The 22,242-nt window shown below is 27.5% G+C and overlaps 1 protein-coding gene across 4 annotated transcripts in view; it reads left to right on the forward strand.

Annotated features, from left to right (window-relative positions):
- LOC107440184 (cyclic AMP-dependent transcription factor ATF-7) overlaps window positions 1-22,242 on the forward strand; it is a 36,940-nt gene that overhangs the window by 4,082 nt on the left and 10,616 nt on the right. For all 4 annotated transcript variants that reach the window (XM_016053032.3, XM_016053036.3, XM_016053034.4 and 1 more), the window contains exons 4-11: window positions 4,452-4,597; window positions 9,110-9,456; window positions 10,899-11,061; window positions 12,465-12,728; window positions 14,327-14,499; window positions 17,053-17,118; window positions 17,202-17,298; window positions 19,918-20,038. In XM_016053032.3, coding sequence (XP_015908518.1) covers window positions 4,452-4,597; window positions 9,110-9,456; window positions 10,899-11,061; window positions 12,465-12,728; window positions 14,327-14,499; window positions 17,053-17,118; window positions 17,202-17,298; window positions 19,918-20,038 — 1,377 coding nt within the window. The remainder of the gene's footprint in view (window positions 1-4,451; window positions 4,598-9,109; window positions 9,457-10,898; window positions 11,062-12,464; window positions 12,729-14,326; window positions 14,500-17,052; window positions 17,119-17,201; window positions 17,299-19,917; window positions 20,039-22,242) is intronic.

Genomic DNA, 22,242 nt, shown 5'->3' on the forward strand with positions numbered 1-22,242 from the left:
CCCAACTATGTTAGATGCCAAGAACTAAAAGGAAGAATTTAAAATTTGGCATTTCTTAAATATTAGAAATAAGCTAAACAAAACTTTCAAAACTTGTAACTACTAACAAACTCTAAGTCAGGAATGACTTGACATTCTTCAGTAATGTATAATATACGAAACAAAATGATGCTTGGAAATGTTGAAAATTTTGTTCAGTATCCTAATATTTTACTTCAAATAATATGATTTGATTAATCATGTTGGGAAAATGCAAAAATCTGTTCTTAAATATCTTTTAGCAACTTTTTTTCTAATTTTATTGCCCAAAAATGAATTAATTTTAAATCATAAGCAGTTAAACTCAAATTAAAATACAGTTTTCTCAAAACTATGGGTTTTTGACAGAGGGGTTTTTGACATGACGGTAAAAACCATGGTATAAACCGGTAAAAACCGTCATGTGTCAAAAACTTGCCTACCCTGGCGGTACCTTCACAAATTTAACTTTAGGAAAAACGGTAGTTTCACGAAATACTTTTTCCTAAAATTTTATTTTGTATCCCTTAAGAAACGATAAATCCATATTTTTACCATATTTTTGTGTTGATTTTTTAATATAATTTTTATATTTCACAAATTGATGTCTTTCACGAAATGGGTACCTCTCAGAAAAACCTAGACAGACCCCTGTAATAGTACTTACCATCTTGCCCTTCATCAAATTATGATAGAAAGTGCAGCAGTTTCTCTGGTTTTTTCTTTTGTCTAATCATTGATATTACATGAAGTGAAATAATTGCAGATGCTTTTTAAATAAATTTTTTTTTGTTATTCACATTATTAATTACACATTATTAAGTTTTTTTTAAAAAAAAATGCTAATTGCTTTTTATTTGCAAATCGAGTAATTATTTGCTAAATTGAAAAGCACTGTGTTATGTGTGTGCATTGCTTAGTTATTTTCTTACTTTTTTTTATGGCCTTAGCATGAAATATTAGTGATGGTTTTATAATAATTAATAATTATTTTTTTTACTTTCATTAACTGAATAATTCTTTATTTTCCATATATTAATCTAATTTAGGCCTAGTGCTATTGTTTATTTTTATTCAAAAAGGTTTAAATTAAATATTTGAATTTGTTTTAAAAACTATTTAAGTAACAAATAGCTTTTTCTTTCTTATTCCCTGTAAGTTGTAATTCATTCATTAATCAAAGTGAGAATTATTTAAATTTCAGGATAGGTTAACAGCTGGATTTTTTTTTCTCCACATTTTTACCATGTGTGAATAGTTTATTATTTATTCAGTAAATTCATAACTTTCATCCGTACTGGAAAATTGATTGGAATACTGGTTTTTGTGAATTTCTTTCTATTTCAAATACAATTAAGAGCTCTCCTGGTTTTCATACATTTAAATTCTAATTTCTATTTGAGAATTTAAACAATTCATATTACTTAATTACTTAATTTATTCATCATTTAAGAAAATGGGTATTTACTTTATGACATTTTATTTTTGATAATACTTGCAGAGGAATTTTTGTGGTTTTCACAAGTCTGGTTGCAGAAATGTTTGATATAAGTTCTGTAACTTATATCTAATGAATTACAGCAAGAACTTATATCTGCAACAAGTCTTTTCTGGGAGTGTTTGGTTTCTGTCTTTACTGGTTTTAAAATTTTTTGGCAATTATTATACATAAATCTGCATAAAATATTTATTTTCTTGTTGCACTCTGCTTATGGTAATTGTTTCCATAATTATGCTTCTTAACGGAGAAGTTTCAAAATTTTGTTGATCCCCATTTTTACTAATGTTTATTTGTGCTGTAAGTAAATTCAATATTTTGATCAAAATCTTAAACTATGTTTAAAGTTTTCTAATTGCAATTAAAAGTTTAAATCATTTCAACGTTATAAATATCTGAAAAGATAGTAGTAGGCAACTCTTTTTTTCTATGCATTGCACAGTAAAACCTTCGAATGACGTCCCTCGCAGGACTGTGACCAGTGTTAAGAGATGGCCGCCATTTGAAGTTGTAATTGAATTGGATGTTTTTTTTTTAAAAAATGCAATATCAAACAACAGAAATGTAAGAAAAGAAGTGCATAATTACAAAAAATATGACTCAAATAACATACCTAATATTTACTATCATTATTATACTTTAACATTATGATCACTTTTTTTTTAAGATATAGTTGATTCTCATTTTTCAGCAGTGAAGCTAATTTATGGCTTTTTTACTATTTGAACTAACTTTTATTTTGTTCTCCAATGTAAGCAATTTTTGATTGTCGTAATCACTCATATTTCGATTATTCATTTACTAAAGTTTGTATTTAGACATCCTCTCTTCTAGTGTCTAAAATATGAAGGAAAAAAATTGCTCAACAAATACTAGTCGGACGCATTCACATATTATTTCTTTAGTACGCGCACTGGCTATTTCTTTACAGGGTTGGGATTTTGAACCGGACACGAGGATTTTACCGTCTTAAAGTGTCCAAAACCTTGAACTTTGGTAAAAATTCTACAAGTGTTACCATTGCACACATAAAAATTTCCTGTATTAATAAATATTTGATTTATTTTTTATACAATATTCTTTAACTTATGAAAGAAAAATAGTATAATATAATAGGAAAAAATTAATAACTTTTGAAGCTACACAATTCAATGATCAACAAAAGTGAATACCTTATCCTTTAAATATAAATAAGGCTGAGAGCTAGAAGCTTTTGCTTTCCTCAATGAAATAGATATCCCATGAAAACAAATTGATAATTTGTAAGCTACAAATTGTTTGTGGTCGCCCCCTTTTACATGGTGGACGCTAGAGGACCATTCGTCTGGTCAGCAGAAGAGGAGAAAAGGAGTGATAGATTTATGAGGAATTAGAATGTAGAACGCCTTATCTTAACAATTTGTTCTTGTGGAATATAACATTTCTTTCAATTTGTTTTTGTGGGATATCTATTTCAATGAGGAAAACAAAAGCTTCTAGCTCTCAACCTAAATGTGCTTTTAATACTGGTAAATTATGTTTTTGCATAATGATAAATAATGTAATATTAAAAATGATGATAAACTTTTTTAATAAAGGAAAAACTTGTCTTCATTTCTTGTTCAAAAATTAAACTTTTATTTTTGCAATATTTTTTTAAAATTGTGATATAATTTGATGTTGTTGTTATTGTTACTTTACGTCGCACTAGAGCTGCACAATGGGCTATTGGCGACAGTCTGGAAAACATCCCGGAGGATGATCCAAAGACATGCCATCACAATTTTGATCCTCTGCGGAAGGGATGGCACCCCCGCTTCGGTAGCGCGACGACCTGCTGATATAATTTGAATAAAAGGGTTTTGGACAGTTAAAGACAGTTTTGGACAGGACAGTTTAAACCCTGGTTTAAACAGTGGGTTAATCCATTCTGTCCTGAACATGCCAACTCTGTTTCTAAGAACTGCTTAAATTAAAAGCTGGTCAATGATGATGCAATTACTGCTCATTGTCTATGTTAAAAGATTCCTGAGCCGACACATTAAAGATGCATGTGAGTTGAACTGTCAAAACTATGGTTGACTTCTGTATGAATGCTTAGCTATTTAAATTGAACAAGATTCCTGTTATTTTTGCTGACCAGCCTATAAAGATGCAGCTTATCTATAGAAACTGAACTGCCAGATCTAAAATTTGACTATTTTGTGAATGTTTGCCATTAAAAATTGTGAATGATTTTAAATGGCAATGACCGGCCATCTGTTAAAATAATGCAGACAAGTGTTAAAAATTGGTAAAAGTTGACTAAGATACAAAATTCATACGATTAACGAGTGCTCGTTCAGTAGTAGCTGTTCAGAGGTTCCCGGTAATGTAAACAGAGGATGCGTAGAGTTTTAAAAAAGTGCGTAAAGGTGCTTATTTTTGATTTACATTTTTTAAAAGCCTTTAAAGGTGTTTTCTTTTTAAAATTCGGTGCTTGTAAAAAGTGCTTAATTTTCTATCATTTAAAAAGAGTTTTTTTCTTTGCCCTGTCAATTGTTCTAAATTACAAAAAAAGCATGATTTTCACAATTTTCTCAGCGCTATTTATCAGAACCTAGTTATTCTATCATGATTATGTAAAGTTTTTGAAAATATTTTTGAAATTTATTGATTTTATGTTTATAAATTAAGAACTATTTTGATTAAAAATATTTTTTGAATGCTTTAAAAATACTTAAAAGGTGCTTATTTTTTGTTGAAAAATCTGACTACACACCCTGGTAAATCCTATGGAAACCATTCAGTACCATAATCGTTCTTCAGTAGTTACCATTGCTTAGAGGAGGTCATTAACGGAGGTTTTACTGTATATTGATACATTTTGATCAAAATATAATTATACATTTTATCACTGATAATAATATGTAATATAATAATATATAATGATAATAATGTATAAATTTTTTTTAAGATCAAACTCCAACACCTACCAGATTCTTGAATGCATTAGATTCAGCTGAATTATTCCAAGATTTCCATGCTGAGAATCCATTTGATGCTACTTTTCGAAGAGCAAATTCCACTGGTTCTGGCACACCTAATTTCAATATCCCTGAGGTAGTTCATTTTATTTGCTCACTTTTTTAGTTCGGGTTTCAAAAAACCCAACCCGGGTTAGTTTTATTGGGCTTTTCTGGATTTTTTATATTTTATTGGGTTTTTTTTTTTCAAAAGAGAGGGCAGGAATAAGTTCCTTATTTTAAAAAAGCTTACTATTTTAATATTAATAGTTAAGTTTAATTTTATGAATTGACTTAACAGATAGGTAATTAAAGCATAATTAATAATTAATACAAATTAATTGGTGCAAAAGTCTGAAAAAAGTTTGTTCTGACATTACGATAAAAAATTTGCTATGTACTCACATATGTCACGCATTTGAAACTTATTTTAACACGGGATTACATTTAACTTAATATATCTAATCTTAAAAAATATGTAGAATTTTTTTTTTTTTTTTTTTACATAGAAAGTGAATCAAGGGCAATGACTAATCAATGGTCATACAGCCAAATCTATCCAGCAAGGGGACTCTCCAGACTACGTATATATTTCAATAAAATAGCTCTTTAGTGTAACAGAGGATAAAAAAAAATCAATTTTAGAAAAACCCAGTAAAACTCATTTTAGGGTGGGTTTTACTGTGTAAGTGGGATTTTTGCAACCCTGCACTTAGCATATTAAACAAAACTATGGATTAAAAAAAATATTTATAAAATTTTATCTGCTAATTTTTTTTTTCAAATATTTTTTCCCTCTAATATGTTCTTGAGCTGTGAAGCAAGCATAAATAGATGTGTTCGACTCTTGGAGGGCTCACAAGCTTTTCTATTGAGATTGAGCATTTTGAACCAAAGTTCAATTGTTATGTCAGGTCTGCTGAATATTATAAGAATAAAGATCATAAATTATGTCAATATATTTCATGCTTATTCTTTAGCTGTTTTAATAAGTTTACACATAACATTATTTTCCTTGGATATTTTCAAATTCAGTTTATAAGTAAGTTGAAAATTCAAAGTAAGCCTGAGCCTGCCATTGATCTAAATCTAATTTAAAGTCTATGCCAGGCTGCCTTGCAGTCTCTTTAATTTATTTTAAATACTGAAATTTATTATTATTTTTTAAATGCAGAAGTGTTTGTATTGTGTGGCTCTGACGAGTACTCCACCAGACCAGAAATCTGGAACTGTCTGCTGCCATGGTTACAAGTAAGAGCACATTTCTTAAGGGGGTGCAATGGAGGAATGAAAGTGTTGATTGGTTTACTCATGCTGACCTATGCAAAGATCAGGGATGAGATTCTTCCGCGGATTCGCGGATTTCCGCTTTCTTTCAGATTTTTCCATTTTTCCCGCTAATTTCCGCTGAATTTTTTTTTTACGCAAGTTAAAATGATTTATGAGGAATTTAATTTTCCGCGGAGGGAAATTATTGAAGTCCCTTTTCCTCCCTCTGAAGTTTCTCTAAAAATCATTTCCTTGGGATAAAACTGGTTGACCTTTATACAGGGATGAGATTTTTTTTTGTCTCTCGAATTTCAGCCTTTTTTTCAAAAACTCTGATTCTCTAAAAGTTTCGTCTTTTTTAAATAAATATCCCGTTTTTTTGTTTGTTTTTTTTAAAATTCAGTCATTGAAGTAAAATAATTATATTTATTTACGATTTTCAAAGATAAACAGAAAATTCAATCTACGCCCTAGCTGCTAACCCTTCCACATTTTTACTTATTTTAGCTATTTTCTCCGTAGATTTCCGTATTTTTTATCCGTCGGCTGGATAGCTCGTATTTTCGTAATTCAGACGTCGCTGCTTCTTGTATTCTGGCGTGAAAACAAACAAAAAAAGAGGAAAAAAATAGAGGTGATTTGCGGAGAAAATATTTATTTGCTCATTCAATTAATCTTGTAAATTTTTATTTATTATGTCTAAACAAAAACAATACAAACAAGCCTTTTAGAAATCACAAGTCCAGACTCTGCAAATATCTCGATTTTTATTCACGCGATTTTAATATCAAACATCGATTTTCGTATTTACCTGATTTAAAAGTTGCACATTGCGATTCTTATTTACGCTATTTAAATATCGTATATTATGATTCTTGTTTACGACATTTAAAACCCAATATCGTGCTTTGTATTTATGCATTTTTAAAATCGCGATTTTATTATCAAATCTCGATTTTCGTATTTACCTGATTTAAAAGTTGAACGTTGCGATTCTTATTCAGGCGATTTAAATATTGTACATTGCGATTCTTACCTACCAGATTTAAGAAATCATTATCGCGATTTGTATTTACGAGCTTTTAAAGCCCTATGTAGCAATTTGTATTCACGCGAGCTTAAAATCCAATATCGTGATTCGTTTTTGTGGTTGTAATATCGCGCGATTTAAAAATTATGCATCGTGATCAAAAAATTAAAAAATCATGATTTGTATTTTCGCATTTTTTAAATTCGATGTAGAGTTTCATATTTACGTGATTTAAAAGTCTCATATCGGGATTTATATTCACATGGTTTACAAGTTTAAAAATCACACTTTTTTTTGTCTCATTTTTGTTTATATGTACAGTAGGGAACCGATTATCCGGAATGATCGGGACCATCGCTATTCCGGATAACTGATTTTTCCGGTTTTCTGAATCACTACAAAAAAAACGTTTTTTTATTGTTAAACCCAACTAAAAAATAAAAATATTTGGACATAATCTTAAAAAGAAGAAAAAACGAATAGTAATACACTAATGATTATTTCCGAAATGATGGTAAGGTAAGCATCTTTCAAAAAAGAAATAAAATCCTATGAGGAAAAAAGATTTTTTTTTTTTAAATGGCGGGAAAATTATCGAATTTTGTTCCGGTTTTTTTATTTTCCGGTTTTCTGATTTCCGGATAACTGGTCCTGTACTGTATATATATATATATATTTTTATTTTTGGGATTTCCTCTTTTTTACTTTCTGACTGCTCTCATCTCTGAAAGATCAAGACAAAACTATTCAAAGTGACTTTTCCTCGTAACCATGGTAGCCGCCACGACACGAGGCTGGTGTCTGGAGGAGTTCTCCCGAAAGCCGGACTATATAGGGGTTTTGTTTACTTTTAAAATCTAGCTGAATTTAATTTATGTATATTTTCTATACGAAATCAAAATTAACTATACCGAATTTTTTATATATATTTCCTTCCTTTTTAAACTTTAGTTCATAAAATTAGTTAAGAATTTTTTTTTTTTCTCATTTCTTATTTTATTCCTTAAAATTAAAATAATAACTGAAGTATGCATAATCATTTGTGTTATCTTTGACATCTTTTGTAAATAGTGATTAAATATTAACCAAATATATTTACATTAAATTTTAATGTACCTACTTTATTTCTCATTACAGTATGTAGTACAATTGATACTTATGGTATTGAAAATTTAAACTGTTTTATTTTTCTACATTAATTTCTCCTGTTTTAAACAGATCTGTTGGAAATAGTGTAGCATTTGTATAACCAGTTCATCTGAGCATTTAATATTTATAGGTTTTAACATGCAAGTGAATAATTGAATTTTGAATGTAGTTAATATGGCTTTTCTTTATTTTGCTGAGGAGTATTGTCTCTATGGGGAGGGGGGACAGTTATTTTTAGTAATGGCAAGAACACAAAAAATGCGTTATTAAGATTTCATTGTCAAGATTTAAATAAACAACAAAATTGATTTAATAGAAACAAAAAAATTTAGGAAATCTCATCTTTCCCCGTTTCATCAAGCTATTCTGAAACTTAACTTTCTATTCTTCTGCGAAAGAACATAACTTTAAAGCCGAAGCGCTGTGAAAAATGTTTTTAGCGGTTCAGATGCAGAATGATAAAAGGTCAATAAGAGCTAGTTCTAATTTAGCCAAAAACTAGAACATAAATTCCAAGTAATCAATTTTATCATTTTACACTAAATATAAAATTTCAAATTTAGTATTATATTACTTTTTCTGTTTAATTGTAAAGCCATCAACAATTATGATTCATCCATAATTATTAAGATTTCATTGTCAAGATTAAAATAAAAAACAAAATTGATTTAATAGAAATCTCCTCTTTCCTCTTTTTATCAAAGCTATTCTGAAACTTTCACTTCTGCGTAAGAACATAAAATAAAAATTTGAAAACCGTGAAAAATTTTTTTAGTGGTTCAAATGTAGGATGATAAAAGGTCAATAAGAACTAGTTCTTATTTAATCAAAAACTAGAGCATAGATTCCAAGTAATGGATTTCATCATTTTACATTAAGTATAAAATTTCAGTGTTGTATTTTAAATTTTGTATTATATTACTTTTTCTGTAAAGACATGTATAATTTTATTAATATTACATATCTATTTAGAATTAAGTTGTATGTACACCTTAAAATAGAACTAATTTGTTTTTCATCATTGCTATATTTCTACGTTATTCTACTTTTTATTACTGCTAGCTAGTTCGGAAAGTTGGCAATAGATGAATATCATTATTGCATTTATTTTTTTGTAATAACAAATTAATTTAAGGAATGTTGAAAATTGTTTTATTTTAGTCCTCATCATTGATTGCAAGCCTGCCTGATACTTCTGAAGTTCTAAACACTCCATCAATCACATTACCTTCAGAACCTGCAACACCCATTATTTTAAAGTCAGAATTTTTAAGGAGGCAAAAATCGAAGGATGTCATTCACACTGAAAACGCAGATTCCTTACCTTTCTCTCCAAATGACCAACAGAGCTTAGACCAAACGTCAAATGAAGACGCTTCTGCTGCGATCGTAGAAAGTACTTCAATTGTTGCAACAGAATTAAATACAATTTGTGAGGACATTCCTGTTGTTCACAAAGTTGTTGCTACCAAGTCAAGTGTGGTACAAACTCCTGTGATCACATCTGTGTGAGTGCTTTTATTTTATTGAATTTGATCTGAAGAAAAAAGTTTTTTTTTCTTCCCCTTGAGTTTCTTTGTTCAAGTATTTTCTTTTAGTTGTTCATCACTTAACCGGTCCTTTACGCCACATCAAAGCTAGCTTTTTTTCCCCACTGAGTTTTATTATTTTAAATAAACGGACGAGGCTCTCCCTCTATAACTTTAGAGGAAGTAAATAATTGTAATATTTACTTGAGGAAGTAATAATTTAGAGGAAGTAACTAATTGTAACTTTAGAGGAAATCAAAATTCGAACATTATTCTAAACATCCGAACATTTTCTTAAACACTATTGTAAATTTATTCTAACAGACCTTTATTTTTTTGACAAAATGTTTTTCTCTATGAAACTTTTTTCTGTATGACCTAGTCATAAATGTTCTCATACTGAAAATAACTTTTAGTGTTAGTACTGTTACATGCATGTTTTTATTAAATTGAAATTTAACCGTGGACAATGATTTTTATGAATTTATAAATTTGGATACAATTTTAAGCCCAAAATTTTACAATAGCAAAATTATTTTTGAATATGTGTCGAAAAATGTATAAAAATTTATGCCATAAATTATTTTTATTTCTAGTGACAATTTTTTAAAATAATTTCTAACTTTACGATATTTTTGTGTTGATTTTTTAATATAATTTTTAATTTTCACAAGTTATGTCTAAATTTTTCGCAAAATTTTTACCTCTTAAAAAACACCTGGACCGACTCCTGATGTACCTTTAGTATGTTTTATTCTAATTATCAGATTTTCACATACTAAGAGCCAGTTTTAATGATTCTAAAGCTTTAAATGTGCTAATTATAATTAGTTAGTGCCAACTATTAATTTAGTTAATCAGAAACACAGCATACTTTCTCTGGATAAATATAATTATTACATATATTTTTTTTAGCCATTGAAATGTGGGTTAGCCTCTATCTGGAAGCTATAATCTCAATAGTTTAGCTCAGAAAGCAGCCTTAAGTTTGAGCATTTTAATTTTCCTCCTCGTATTTTTTCCATCATTATGAAACTTTTTATGTAAACGGACAGCTTTTTGTGAACAGTTATAAAACTTGTTTATCCAAACATAATTTTAAGCAGAGGATATTTTTTAATATTTTTTTTTAAATTTTATTTAATAATGACCAAAAAAGTTTATAATGATGTAAGAATTTGTATGCCAAAAATTTTATCAAAAATAAAAATTTGTTAAAAAAAAAGAATTTTTGTTGAGAGAAAGTATATTTCCACTTGTGATTTTATAATTTGATTATTGGGTGATATAAATTAATAAGCATATTTGAGGTTAAGGCTTTGAAACATTTTTATTGGCACTTAATACTTGAAGATCTGATCATTAGAACATAAGTGAAGATTATTTTTGTTCAAAATTCAATGGAAATATATTCTTCTTAGTGGGAACAATACTGCCTCAAAATCAAGTGCCACATGTGTTCCAACTGCTGTTGTCACCAGACAAGTGACAAATGTTGTACCTGCTCCTACGCAAGTGTCTGTAGTAACTGAAAAACCCAGCGAAGTGAAAGTGGTTCAACAACCTCAAGCTGCTGTGGTGCAAGTATGTGTAGTTTTAAAAATCAAGAAACCTGTGGACAATGTTTCTTTAACTTATTTTATTTATTTGGCTGCATTGCTATAACTTAATATATTAAAAATAAAATTATATCAATTCTTTAAACAAAATTTTGACTCGTGTTCGAGAGGAAATATATGCTTAGTTTTGTAGACAACTTCTGATATGATTAGATTAAAAAAAAGTTGCTACATCTAGGTATAAAACATGTTTTAATTTTTTTTCCCTTCACACATTTACATTTTCTTTTTTTAAAATGGCCATTTTTGCAGATATATTTATGCAGTGAATCATAAGTTTATAGATGTTTTGAATTCAAAAATTGAATCTAAAGAAGTTTAAATGGTTGCTAAAGGTGTTTGTTTTCCAAGCAAAATATGTTATAATTTTAAAAAAAGAAATTAATTTTCATTTTTATAAATGTAATCTTTTTAGTGCTTTCATGGATCAGGGAGAATAGGACAAACTTGAAATTGCCTGGGAATTTTATTTTAACTGTAAAAAGTAGGGAATATTCAGGGAAAGTTGCAACTTTTTAAAAAAGAAAAAAAAAAACATGGAAAATTCCTATATGATACCTGGAAAATAACTAATCTTAGAATTGTCAGTAACATTAAGTTATTGAGATTAAAGTTAAAATAATTCTAACATCTATTACAATTATTTTATTAAATTCCACTTTTTAAGGAAACTTTTCCTTGTGTCCATTCTCATTTTATTATGTGTTTTTGATCACAAAATTTAATATTTGACATAACAAATAAGAAGGTAATCAAAGTTTTCTAATGAAAAATTGCATGGTATAGATAAAATATGGATTTTCATAGAAATTTACCTGATATACTTGTTAGGGGATTTTTTTTCTTCTGAAATAGAGAGGGAACCCTGTCTTGTCTTACTCAAAAGAGTTTCTTTGAAAGAATTAATAATGAAAGTAATTCATGTACTTGAGGTAAAATATTTTCTTTATGTAATCCAACATTACTTTATCATTGTCAAATAAAAGAATCTCTATTAAAAATAGATGTTTTAAGAATAAAATAGATAAAAATGCATAAAATTTATAAAAATTCTAATGATTCTGCACTCAACTGAAATAAATTAGGAATTAGATGTTTTCTGTTTTCAAAGAGTTAAATTTACTGTATTTCCTGAAAATAACCATTTTTTTAAATTATTATTTTAAGTATGTTTGGCTTAACTTAGTTGCTACTACAAAACAATTTTGGTTCTTTTTTAAAACTTGTATTGAATATGCATAATGTTATATGAAAATGCTAAATCTATACATCAGGAGAATCACCATTTTTTTTTATCCAATTATAAGAAAGCTTATTTTTGCCACAAATGATGTGGTTTTAATTAACTGATTGTTTTTTTTTTTCTAGTCTGTCTGTGTTACACCTATGTTGCAGTTGATGATTAGGCTTCCTGATGGCCAAACCATGCCTGTTCAGTTTCCTGTCATGTCTGCAGCTCCCACCGTTGCTACAGTAACACAGTCTGTTCAACCATCTCAGTCTGTTCAACCATCTCAGTCTGTTCAACAGCCTCAAACTGTTCAACAACTGAAGCCTGTCCAACCAGTTCAATCTTCTGCTGCAGAATCTTCAGATTCTGAAATTCCAGCTGCTAATATCTTAACAAAAATGGTCTGTATTTATACTTAATCTATTTATACTTAATCTATTTATACTTAATTGAAATACGATATTCGTTTATCTCTATTCTTAATCAAAATGGTTTATTCTATTTCTATAATTACTATTTTTTAAATAATATTTGTTCAACACGTAATCAAATATTTTAGATCCAATTATAAATTTTATTTTGGAAAATTCTACTTTTTCTATTTAAATGTCACAATGAAATTAAAAATATTAAAATTGTTCATAAAAAAGAATTAATAAGAATATTTTTATGGAATTTTGAAAATTTTTTCCTAAATTAAAAAATATTACTTTTTTTAAAAAAATTATTCCATTTATTTATTGTTTGCCCCCGCTGATTTTGTGAGATATGATGATTAAATTAAGCTCATGATTACTGTGATGATATGTGTGCCTGAAACTGCAAAAAAATGGCAATCAGTTGAAAACAAATTTATAAAAAGAAATTTAACTTAGCAGCGCTCTTTTAGTTTATTAAAAGTGAATGTGGTGAAGATTATTTTAAATATATGTCAATGATGTAATGTAATGCGTTGTGGTAATTACGAATGAATAGTTAGTTAGAAAAAATGAATTAAGTTCTTACCATTTCTTACATTTTTACCCACATATCATCACTGTTTTTGAAAATACAATTAAACTGCTATTGTTCTAAAAAGTTATTGTTCTAAAAGAATTGTACTTATCTATGAATTATTCTGTTCCATTCCAGTTAGCTTCCCTTTTATATGATGAATCTCTTTAAAATATTCTTTTTTAAAAAGGAACCGATTTTCGGAATCATTTATATTTTAATTTTTTAAAGATTAAGTATTTTAATATTTAAATTATTTTCTTTTTGTTTGATGTTTTGAATTATTAATTTTTTTTAATAATTTGTTTTTATCTCTGTTATTGAGTAAATTATTTCCTTTATTTCTCTGTTTTACTATAATGTCCATAATCTCATATTTATAGTAATTTCTCCTTACGAAATTCTTTATTATTTTTAGTGAATCATAATATATTATTTTCTTTTGAACAACTTATTAGTGTTGAACAGCAATAGGAATTTTTTTTGATAGCAAGCGCTAGACAAAACAATTTCCATGACAGTAAAAGATCATGAACTTAGATATTTTTCTGAATTCGGATGGGTAGGAATGATACAATTATAGGTTTTGTGTGCCTCAAAATTCATGTTTGTATGAAAGCACCAATCATTCTACAAAAAGGCTTGCGTTTGATGAAATACTTGTGGGTCCGCATGTGCATATACAGAGCTGGATTCAGTGGAAATTATTCTTGCACTTTCATGTATAACTGGGCTGCATTTTGCAAAAGATTCTCAATTTCCCTCTTCATTTTCCTCCCTCTGAAATCAAACCGAAAAATATCTATCTCTCGATCTTTTTATGGTGGCTAGTGTAATCGAATAAAAGAGTTCTTTGTCAGAAACTAGTTTTATCATGATCATGTAAAGTCTTTGAAAATTATTTTGCATTTTCTTAATGTATAAAGTGCTTTATAGGTACTTATTTTGTGTTGAAAGATTTGGCTTGATATATATATATACGTATATTTGTTTCTTATCATTTTAGAGATTGAAAGACATGCTAAAATTGAACAAGAAATCTCTACCGATTGCAAGGAAGAGTCCTCCAAGCATTGTTAAAACAAAACTTACAGCAATGACAGCCAGTGAACTTATAAATGAATATGGTCTTTCTCCTCCTCCCTCACCCGTGGGTACACAAAAATCTGGACACACAGGGTACTTGACATTTTTCTATCAAGTTTACTATGTTTGTTGTTCCATGTTTATTGGCCAAATTGTGCTGATCCAAAAAGTATTAAAATCTCAAAATTTGTCAAAACACAACTAAAGTTAGCTTTAAACTTGTGCATATTGACTACAAGCGAACTAATTATTTTTTCAATTACTCTATGCTCTGAATCAAGGTGTTAAACTGCGTGCATCATTGACGAGGTATCTCAATGAAGAATCACGATAACTTAAAAAGTACATTTAATAAACCAACAAAATAACATGTTAGCAATTAGATAACAGAAGATTAGCAATAAACATCAAAAAGTCCTTTTATACTTTCTGGATTGTACTAATAAATGAATATTCCTTTTTTATTTTATTTTTAATGTCTCTCTATTTGCAATAGCTCTAAATCACATCTTTCATTTAATCATTGGTGATTCTATTCATCTAGACCCAGAGTGTTTGTCCAAATTCCTGACACCAATCATAAGTGGAGAATTCTGATAGATTTAAATTTCTAATTGTTATTGTAGAAAAGTTATTATTTTTTGATTTAATGTTACAAATTAATTACAACTGTCTGAAATCCCTATGTGTGCAGTATTCTATTGAACGTCTGATTGAATGAACCTGTATTTACGAAGTTTTGTGTCTTTAATTTTTTTTTTAATATGTAATGATTTATATGATGTAGGTAAAAACCCTTATTTAAAAAAAGAAATCCCTATTTCAATAGCCAAAAGCATTATTAGTTTGGGTTAGAAAAATATTAGATTGCTGCATCACATGTGGTTCCAGATTGTCTGAACTAAAGTAAGTTAACAGAATCAAAGAATAGCGTATTTGATGCAAATTTTGATAATGAAACTCTTTTTAAAACTGTTAACTTTTTCTAATGCTGTATATTATTCGGAAACTGTGAAGCAGTATGCAGATGACACAAAATTTTTTCTTCCACAAAATTAAAAAAGATCTTTTTTGATTTACTCAAGTCAACAACCTAGGAAATTGTCACAGAGCGTATATTTAAATATCAAATTAATTACTGCATAATTAATCCATTTTTTTGTTGTTGCTGGAAGATAAGAAAGGTGTACAGTTTTTAATAGGAATATTTTTGAATAGTTGCTTATTATGGCTTTTAAACAAATTCAGTGGAGACTTTTTAGTTCCTGATATTACGGATAACCATCAATTCAAAATAAAATTTCAGGCCTGATTAATTTGTTGAACCAGAATCCAACTATTCTGTGTGATAGTTACAAAAAGTTTTTACTTTGCTATTTTGTTTGATTTTTTTTAACCTTTTGTTGTGGTAAAAAGTCTGACATCAATGTTCCATTTGCTTTTACTCTCAGTTTAATTAAAGGAGACAGATTGTTGATTGCTAAAATTAAGATAAGTGGCTTTTTGGGGCAGTGTTGTATTAATCTTCCATTTCTGCATGATAGAAATCTGTTAATATTTTTAATTAAAATTCTATTATGTTATCGAGCTTGATTTAATTCTGACAAAATGTACACCTTTTCGTTGAAGATGCTTTACCTTAACACACATTGATGGATAGTCTATTATTCTTTCTTTTCGTTGCCAACACCTATTTACCAATAGTCTTTTGATTGGCTATTGATTGATTAATAAATATAATTTTGAATTAGGGCCAAGGAAATACAATGTTTTGTTAAGACTAATTTTCCTATTATAACAGAAAGTAGGCAATTTTATTTCTTCATACAAAAAGCACCGATTCTCTCGTGTGTCCATCTAAACTGGAACAATTCCAGGGCAAAGGAGGAAGAGCATTCGGTGTGCTGTTAAACTGCTAACAAACAATCCTTCAAAGAGATCTATGAGTTGATCCCAAGGGAGGACACAATTTCATGAATAATTTACTATATTTTTCTTGGGGAAAATATGTAAAAAAAAATTACCTAAAATCTAGAATGATACTTCATCAAAATAATAATAAAATAAAAAAAATAATAGTAAGTAAATAAATAATAAATTTAAATAAAACAAATAAAAAAAAATTAAAAGTAAATATTGCTGTAAAAGGCAAAGATTAAATGTTAGTGAAAGATTATTTTTTAAAATTCCATGCATAATTTTAAATTAATATTAATGTAGCCTAATTGTAAAAACTTCTGGGGGAAAAATTACTTTTTCTCTATTTTCCCTACAATGCATATTAAAGTTTTCCAGACATTAAATACTACATCTGTTTTATTTTTGGTAAGTTCACAGTAAAATTTTTAATATTTTTTTGTTGAAAAAATTAATTTTAGATAGTTATGGTTAAATTTTATATAGTTTTAAGTTTTATTTAAAGTATTTTAACATAAGTTTACAATTTAAATTTTTTTAAAATTTTCTTTTTCTTGTGGAAATAGGATTTTTTAAAATACAGAAATATGTAATTATTGTTTAATAATTATTTCCCCCTTTTTATGATGAAAACATTTTTAAAGTATTTTTATTGAAATGAATAAATATTGAACTAAGTTTAAAAAATGTATATTTGTTTAAAATTTTCTGTAATATTTCAATTTTCAGAAGAAAGCGTCGAGATACAATTGATGATGTAGATGAAAAACGTAAAAGATCTCTTGAACGAAACAGGTACAGTTACAAATTATTTATTTATTTTTTAATTATTTATTTTTGCTTATTTATTTCTGACAATTTTTGTTTGTTCACTTTAGAGCTGCTGCAACTAGATGCAGAGAAAAGAGAAAACAATGGATAACAGCTTTAGAAAGGAAAGCAGAAGAACTTTCAGCTACAAATACAAATTTACAAGTATTTATTATTCCTTTGCATACTTTGTTGTTGTCGGACCTTGATTTAACGAAGTCACTAAATCCATATAGAAAAGTTCGTTATATGGAGAAAAAAATTTAAATTGAAAATTACCATTTGAAATATTTATACAATACAAAACATGTTTTGAATTCATATACACTAGACATAACTAAAATAGCAATTAATATACCTTTATCGTGTAAATTATTATTTATTATCGAATTGTTTTAAATGATGTTAACCTTTCATCATATGAAGGTTTGGTGATTTCTTCATTATTTCAGTCTTCAAATTCTTCGTCTTCCTCACAATTTATTCCTGTATTGTTTTTATTTTTCACATAGTCCAAGATATCAGATTCAGTTAATATTTCTGTGGTTGCAGCTTCAGAATCAATAAAAAAGAAAATTATTAATTAGTATATAATCATAAATTTCGTGTTTCTCTCTTAGCTGTACCCATATTTTTTTAAGTTCTTCCAAAAGAATATCACCCTCGTCCTCCGCAATTTCCAAAATCTCCGCTCTGACTAAGAATCCAGCTTTGGAAAAACTGTTACGAATAGTATGATCTCTAACATCATAGTTTCATACTTTAGAAATTTCTGTTATGCTTCCTCGTAAATTGATTTTTGGCATTGATTCCTGTATGAAATGTAAACAAAAAGGGAAAGGGATTTTACGGCTTTCTCTAAAAGTTAAGTGGCTGTGAAAATCAATTCAAGATCATTTCCCCCATAAAATACGTTAACAAGTTCGAAATGTTCTGAAATATATTGGGAAATGGGGAAAGTGAATCTCAAAGAAAAGTTCATTAAATAGAAAATTCACTTCGCTGTTTGGAAGTTATTTTCAGAAGAAAGTTCCAAAATGTTCTTGGTTCCTTTGAAATAAATCGCAAAATTGAAATTCACAAAATGGAAGTTCATTAAACTCCAACTGTATTTACTTGTTTTGAAATGATATGGTATCATTTAAAATCATTCATTGGGACAGTTCTTAGTTTTATTCATATAAATTTTAAGCAAAATATCTTTTGTAAAGAAATTTATTTAAATTTAATTTGGTTCACGTAAGACAAAACTCAAATCAATTGGATATAAATTTATGGTACAATCTTGAAACCTAAGCAATAGGAGGAAAATACATTGTTTTAAATTACAAGTTTATATTATGTTAGAAATAAAGTGCCCTGTTAAAAAAAAGATTTAAACAATCATCAATCATAAATACATAAATACAATTAAAAAATTCAAATTTAGCTTTTGAAAATCATGATGAATTTTCATTTTCACTTTTTAAATTAATTTAAATATTTTTACTGTTTTAAAACATTGTCTTAGAAAATGAATTCCTGTTTTCTAAAGCTGGTAATAAAACTGATAAGGAATTTTTAATGGAAGTTATGATAAAAAATAAATAAATAAACACAAAAATTTTATACATGGAATAATGTATTACTTTAGCTTAAAAAATAGAAAATTTTAACTTAAATTTTTTTTCATTTAGTCAAATATAAATTTTTTATGCATTTAAATGTATATTTCTTTTAATTTACAATTTTTAAATTACAAATAAAATGTGTTAATTTAAATCATGAAAATTTTCAAAACATTCCTAATTTTTCTCTTGAAATCTAGAATTTGGATTTATTAGGAGAATGACCATGCTGTAATTGAATCAACGTGTACAGTTTTCGAATTATCATTTATTTTTATTTTCATTCATATTGATAACAAAAAGTCATTTTTAACGCTAAATAACTTTTACCATTCAGTCAATTACCATAACCAGTCAAATGACCGTTTAAGAACTTTTGCATCGAAAATGCGCTTATCATCTTATCGTTTTTGTACGTATGACTTCATGACTTTTTCTAATAATTATATACAGTTAATATTCTATTGTTATTTGTTTTTGAATTTTGTTTGTTTCAAATAATACTTGTCGTATACTTATTTTTACCACAACAGGTCACCGGGAGAACAATTTATTGCTTTATAAGGTTATTAAATCAGAAATTACAATGTAATGCATGTTCAACGTATTGCATTCGATTAGTTGCACATTTTTGCAAAGACTGTTGTGTAGTTAGTTCAATCAGAATAACTGTGAATTCAAATTTCACTAAAGTGCCTAAAATTTTAGATTGGCATTTTTGTGTAAGAAAAAGTGACAATTATAATTCTCAAGTCAAATGACTATGACTTGAATTGACTATTTATTATTAGAATAATTATAAGAATTATGAAAATAATAATAAGTAAAAGAAAGATGTTTGCAGAAAATGTACAATGGAAGCACCCTGTATATGTAAAAAATGTGTTGAGCAATGAATTAAAAATTTTTATTATTTGTGTTTGTAAATTCATATAAATTGGCAATATACAACTTTGTTTAATTATAATAAAGTTTTTTTAGTTTATTTCCTTCCTAACATCCATGTTTCCTTCATTCAATCAAGAAACATAAAATCCTCATTTGACCGGCTATGGTAGAAATAGGTATATATTAAGCGTTGGAATGTTTAGTGTTAAACAAAATAAAATTTTTAATGATATAACTGTTACCACAAATACTATTGTTTTAGTATCCAATGTTATGAACTTTTTTGCAGCACGAAGTTGCCTCACTAAGGAAAGAGGTTTCAGATTTGAAGACACTTTTACTGTTACACAAAGATTGTCCTGTTACTCAGCAGCAGAAAGCTACAAATTTTGATGTTGATCAGGAAACGTGTAAGTTTTGATTGACCAGATTATGTAGTTTAAGTTTATTTTATTATGATCTTTACTTTTGAGACATGTTTTATCGTTCTATTTTCAAGATGTTATTGCTCTACTTTTTCGACTCGCAAATTACTAAATTTTTCAACGATCCATAATTTTGCTTTTAGTTTTGTTCAAGTGAAACACGGGGGCCGCATCCGGCCCGCTTAGCTTATTTTTTGTGGCCCGCAAACTAAAATATATTAGTTGTCCTTTTTTGCAGACAATTTTCGTAAAAAGTAAAAAATCTATGTGGGTTTAAAATATTTTTCGAGTTAATAAAAACCTAATTTCTTCGTTTCTGTGAAATTTATCATACCAACGGTGCAAAAAAATTTTTTTCTCAGGTTTTGCACCCAATAAAATATTTATTCAAATACAAAAATAATCGTGTATGATGCCGTTTTTTATTTCATTTTCTTTGTATTTTGTGAATATAATTTAGCATGTGTGTATCAGAAATTTTCTCGAAGAAATTCTCCGATTCAACTTTTTGAAACTACTCATTTTGAACGAAAATATTTACACACACATTTGTAAATTTAAAATGTAAATATCTATTCTCTGGGGATTGCAGCAGACAAACCTCAATTTTGTCAGTGAACATTTTGTGTGCTACTATCTAAGTTTTAATACCAACCTTTTTAAAGTTTTATATCTTAACAGTTAGATATGTTTTGCACATTAATTGTTTAATACATGGGTGCACATTAAAGTTATTGAAGCCCAAATTTTTTAATATGCAATAAAATATTTTTCAAAATCTACTTCTAATTTTAATTTGTAAATCAATACTTTTGTTTTGTACAACTTGATAAAAATCTGACAGTAATATTTTATGTGCCTTCAAACATAAAAGAATCCTACATAAAATTTTGATTAGGTTGCGGCCCGCCATTTGATTTGTGTTTTTAATTGTGGCCCCCAGCCTCATGTAAGTTGGAAACCCCTGGTCTAGAAGTTTCAAGAAATCATCGATCACAATTTTGTCTAAAAATTCTTGTATATTTTATTTAGAAATATTAGAACTAGAATTTATACTTGGCATCTCTTTCATTATTAAATATTTTTTTCTTTAATAATAATAATTTTGATTAGACATAAAAGTAAACCTATACATAATTATTAATTTAAATTATGCTGCATATAATTTATTTAGAATTTCATGTTTTGAAAATATCAATGATTTAAATTTATGAAGACATAAATATTTTAAAATGTGTCATTAATGACTTTACTCGAGAAATTTTCAGGATTTTTGAGTTGGGCTCACAATTACCCCTGATAACATAAATAATTTGAATATTTTATTTAAATTCTATTTCAATGAAATATTTAAATAATTGATTTTGTTTTAGGTTCTTTGTTATTTAAATTTTATTTAATTAAAATATTTATGCTATTGGTTTCGTTCAAGGGGCTATAATAGTTTTGCTCTAAATTATCTACAGATTTCTAATTCTAGCAGTCTACAAACTACTGAACTTATCACATTTAAAAATGCAGGAATATATTGTCTTAAACAAAAAATTTTAAATTTAATATTTATTTGTTAATTAAATTTTAAAAATTAAATTATTAATTAACGTATTTAATTAACGTGCATCCTCTTATAATTTACTCTCTCTTCTGTGTGTATTTAATTGCACAGGTTCAAAAGTTGACTAAGTAGGCGATTCCTCTACTGTAGTCTGCAACTTTTATAAAAATAATAATTTGTGTTCATTTTTGAGGAAAATTTTCTTCTTTAATGTCTTTAAGAAATACTTTTATTTGCACACACAGGAATGTATTGTAGTTATTGAAACATTGTAAAACAAAATTCTAAAAAAAACACAGAAAATTCACAAACTTTTTTTTTTATAATTCTAGTGACTGTTTCCTTGAAAATTAATAAATATTACTTACAAATAGAGTGTCATCATGGTAATAATTTTTAAAAAATTTCTTGAAAATTTATAAATTTTATGTTGAAACATTTTCAAATTCTATAAAATATTTATTACTTATCATAGCAGTTTTTAATATGTTCTGAGTAAGTAACAACAATTTGAAGAGAATTTATTTTAATTGCTGGAGCACTTTTAGAATATATATATATAATATATATATATAATTCGATGACTGATGATATACGGTATCAACATCGCACACGTAGGGATTGAAAGAAATGT

The sequence above is a fragment of the Parasteatoda tepidariorum genome, chromosome 1 (assembly GCF_043381705.1).
Source record: "Parasteatoda tepidariorum isolate YZ-2023 chromosome 1, CAS_Ptep_4.0, whole genome shotgun sequence".
Taxonomy (NCBI): Eukaryota; Metazoa; Arthropoda; class Arachnida; order Araneae; family Theridiidae; genus Parasteatoda; species Parasteatoda tepidariorum.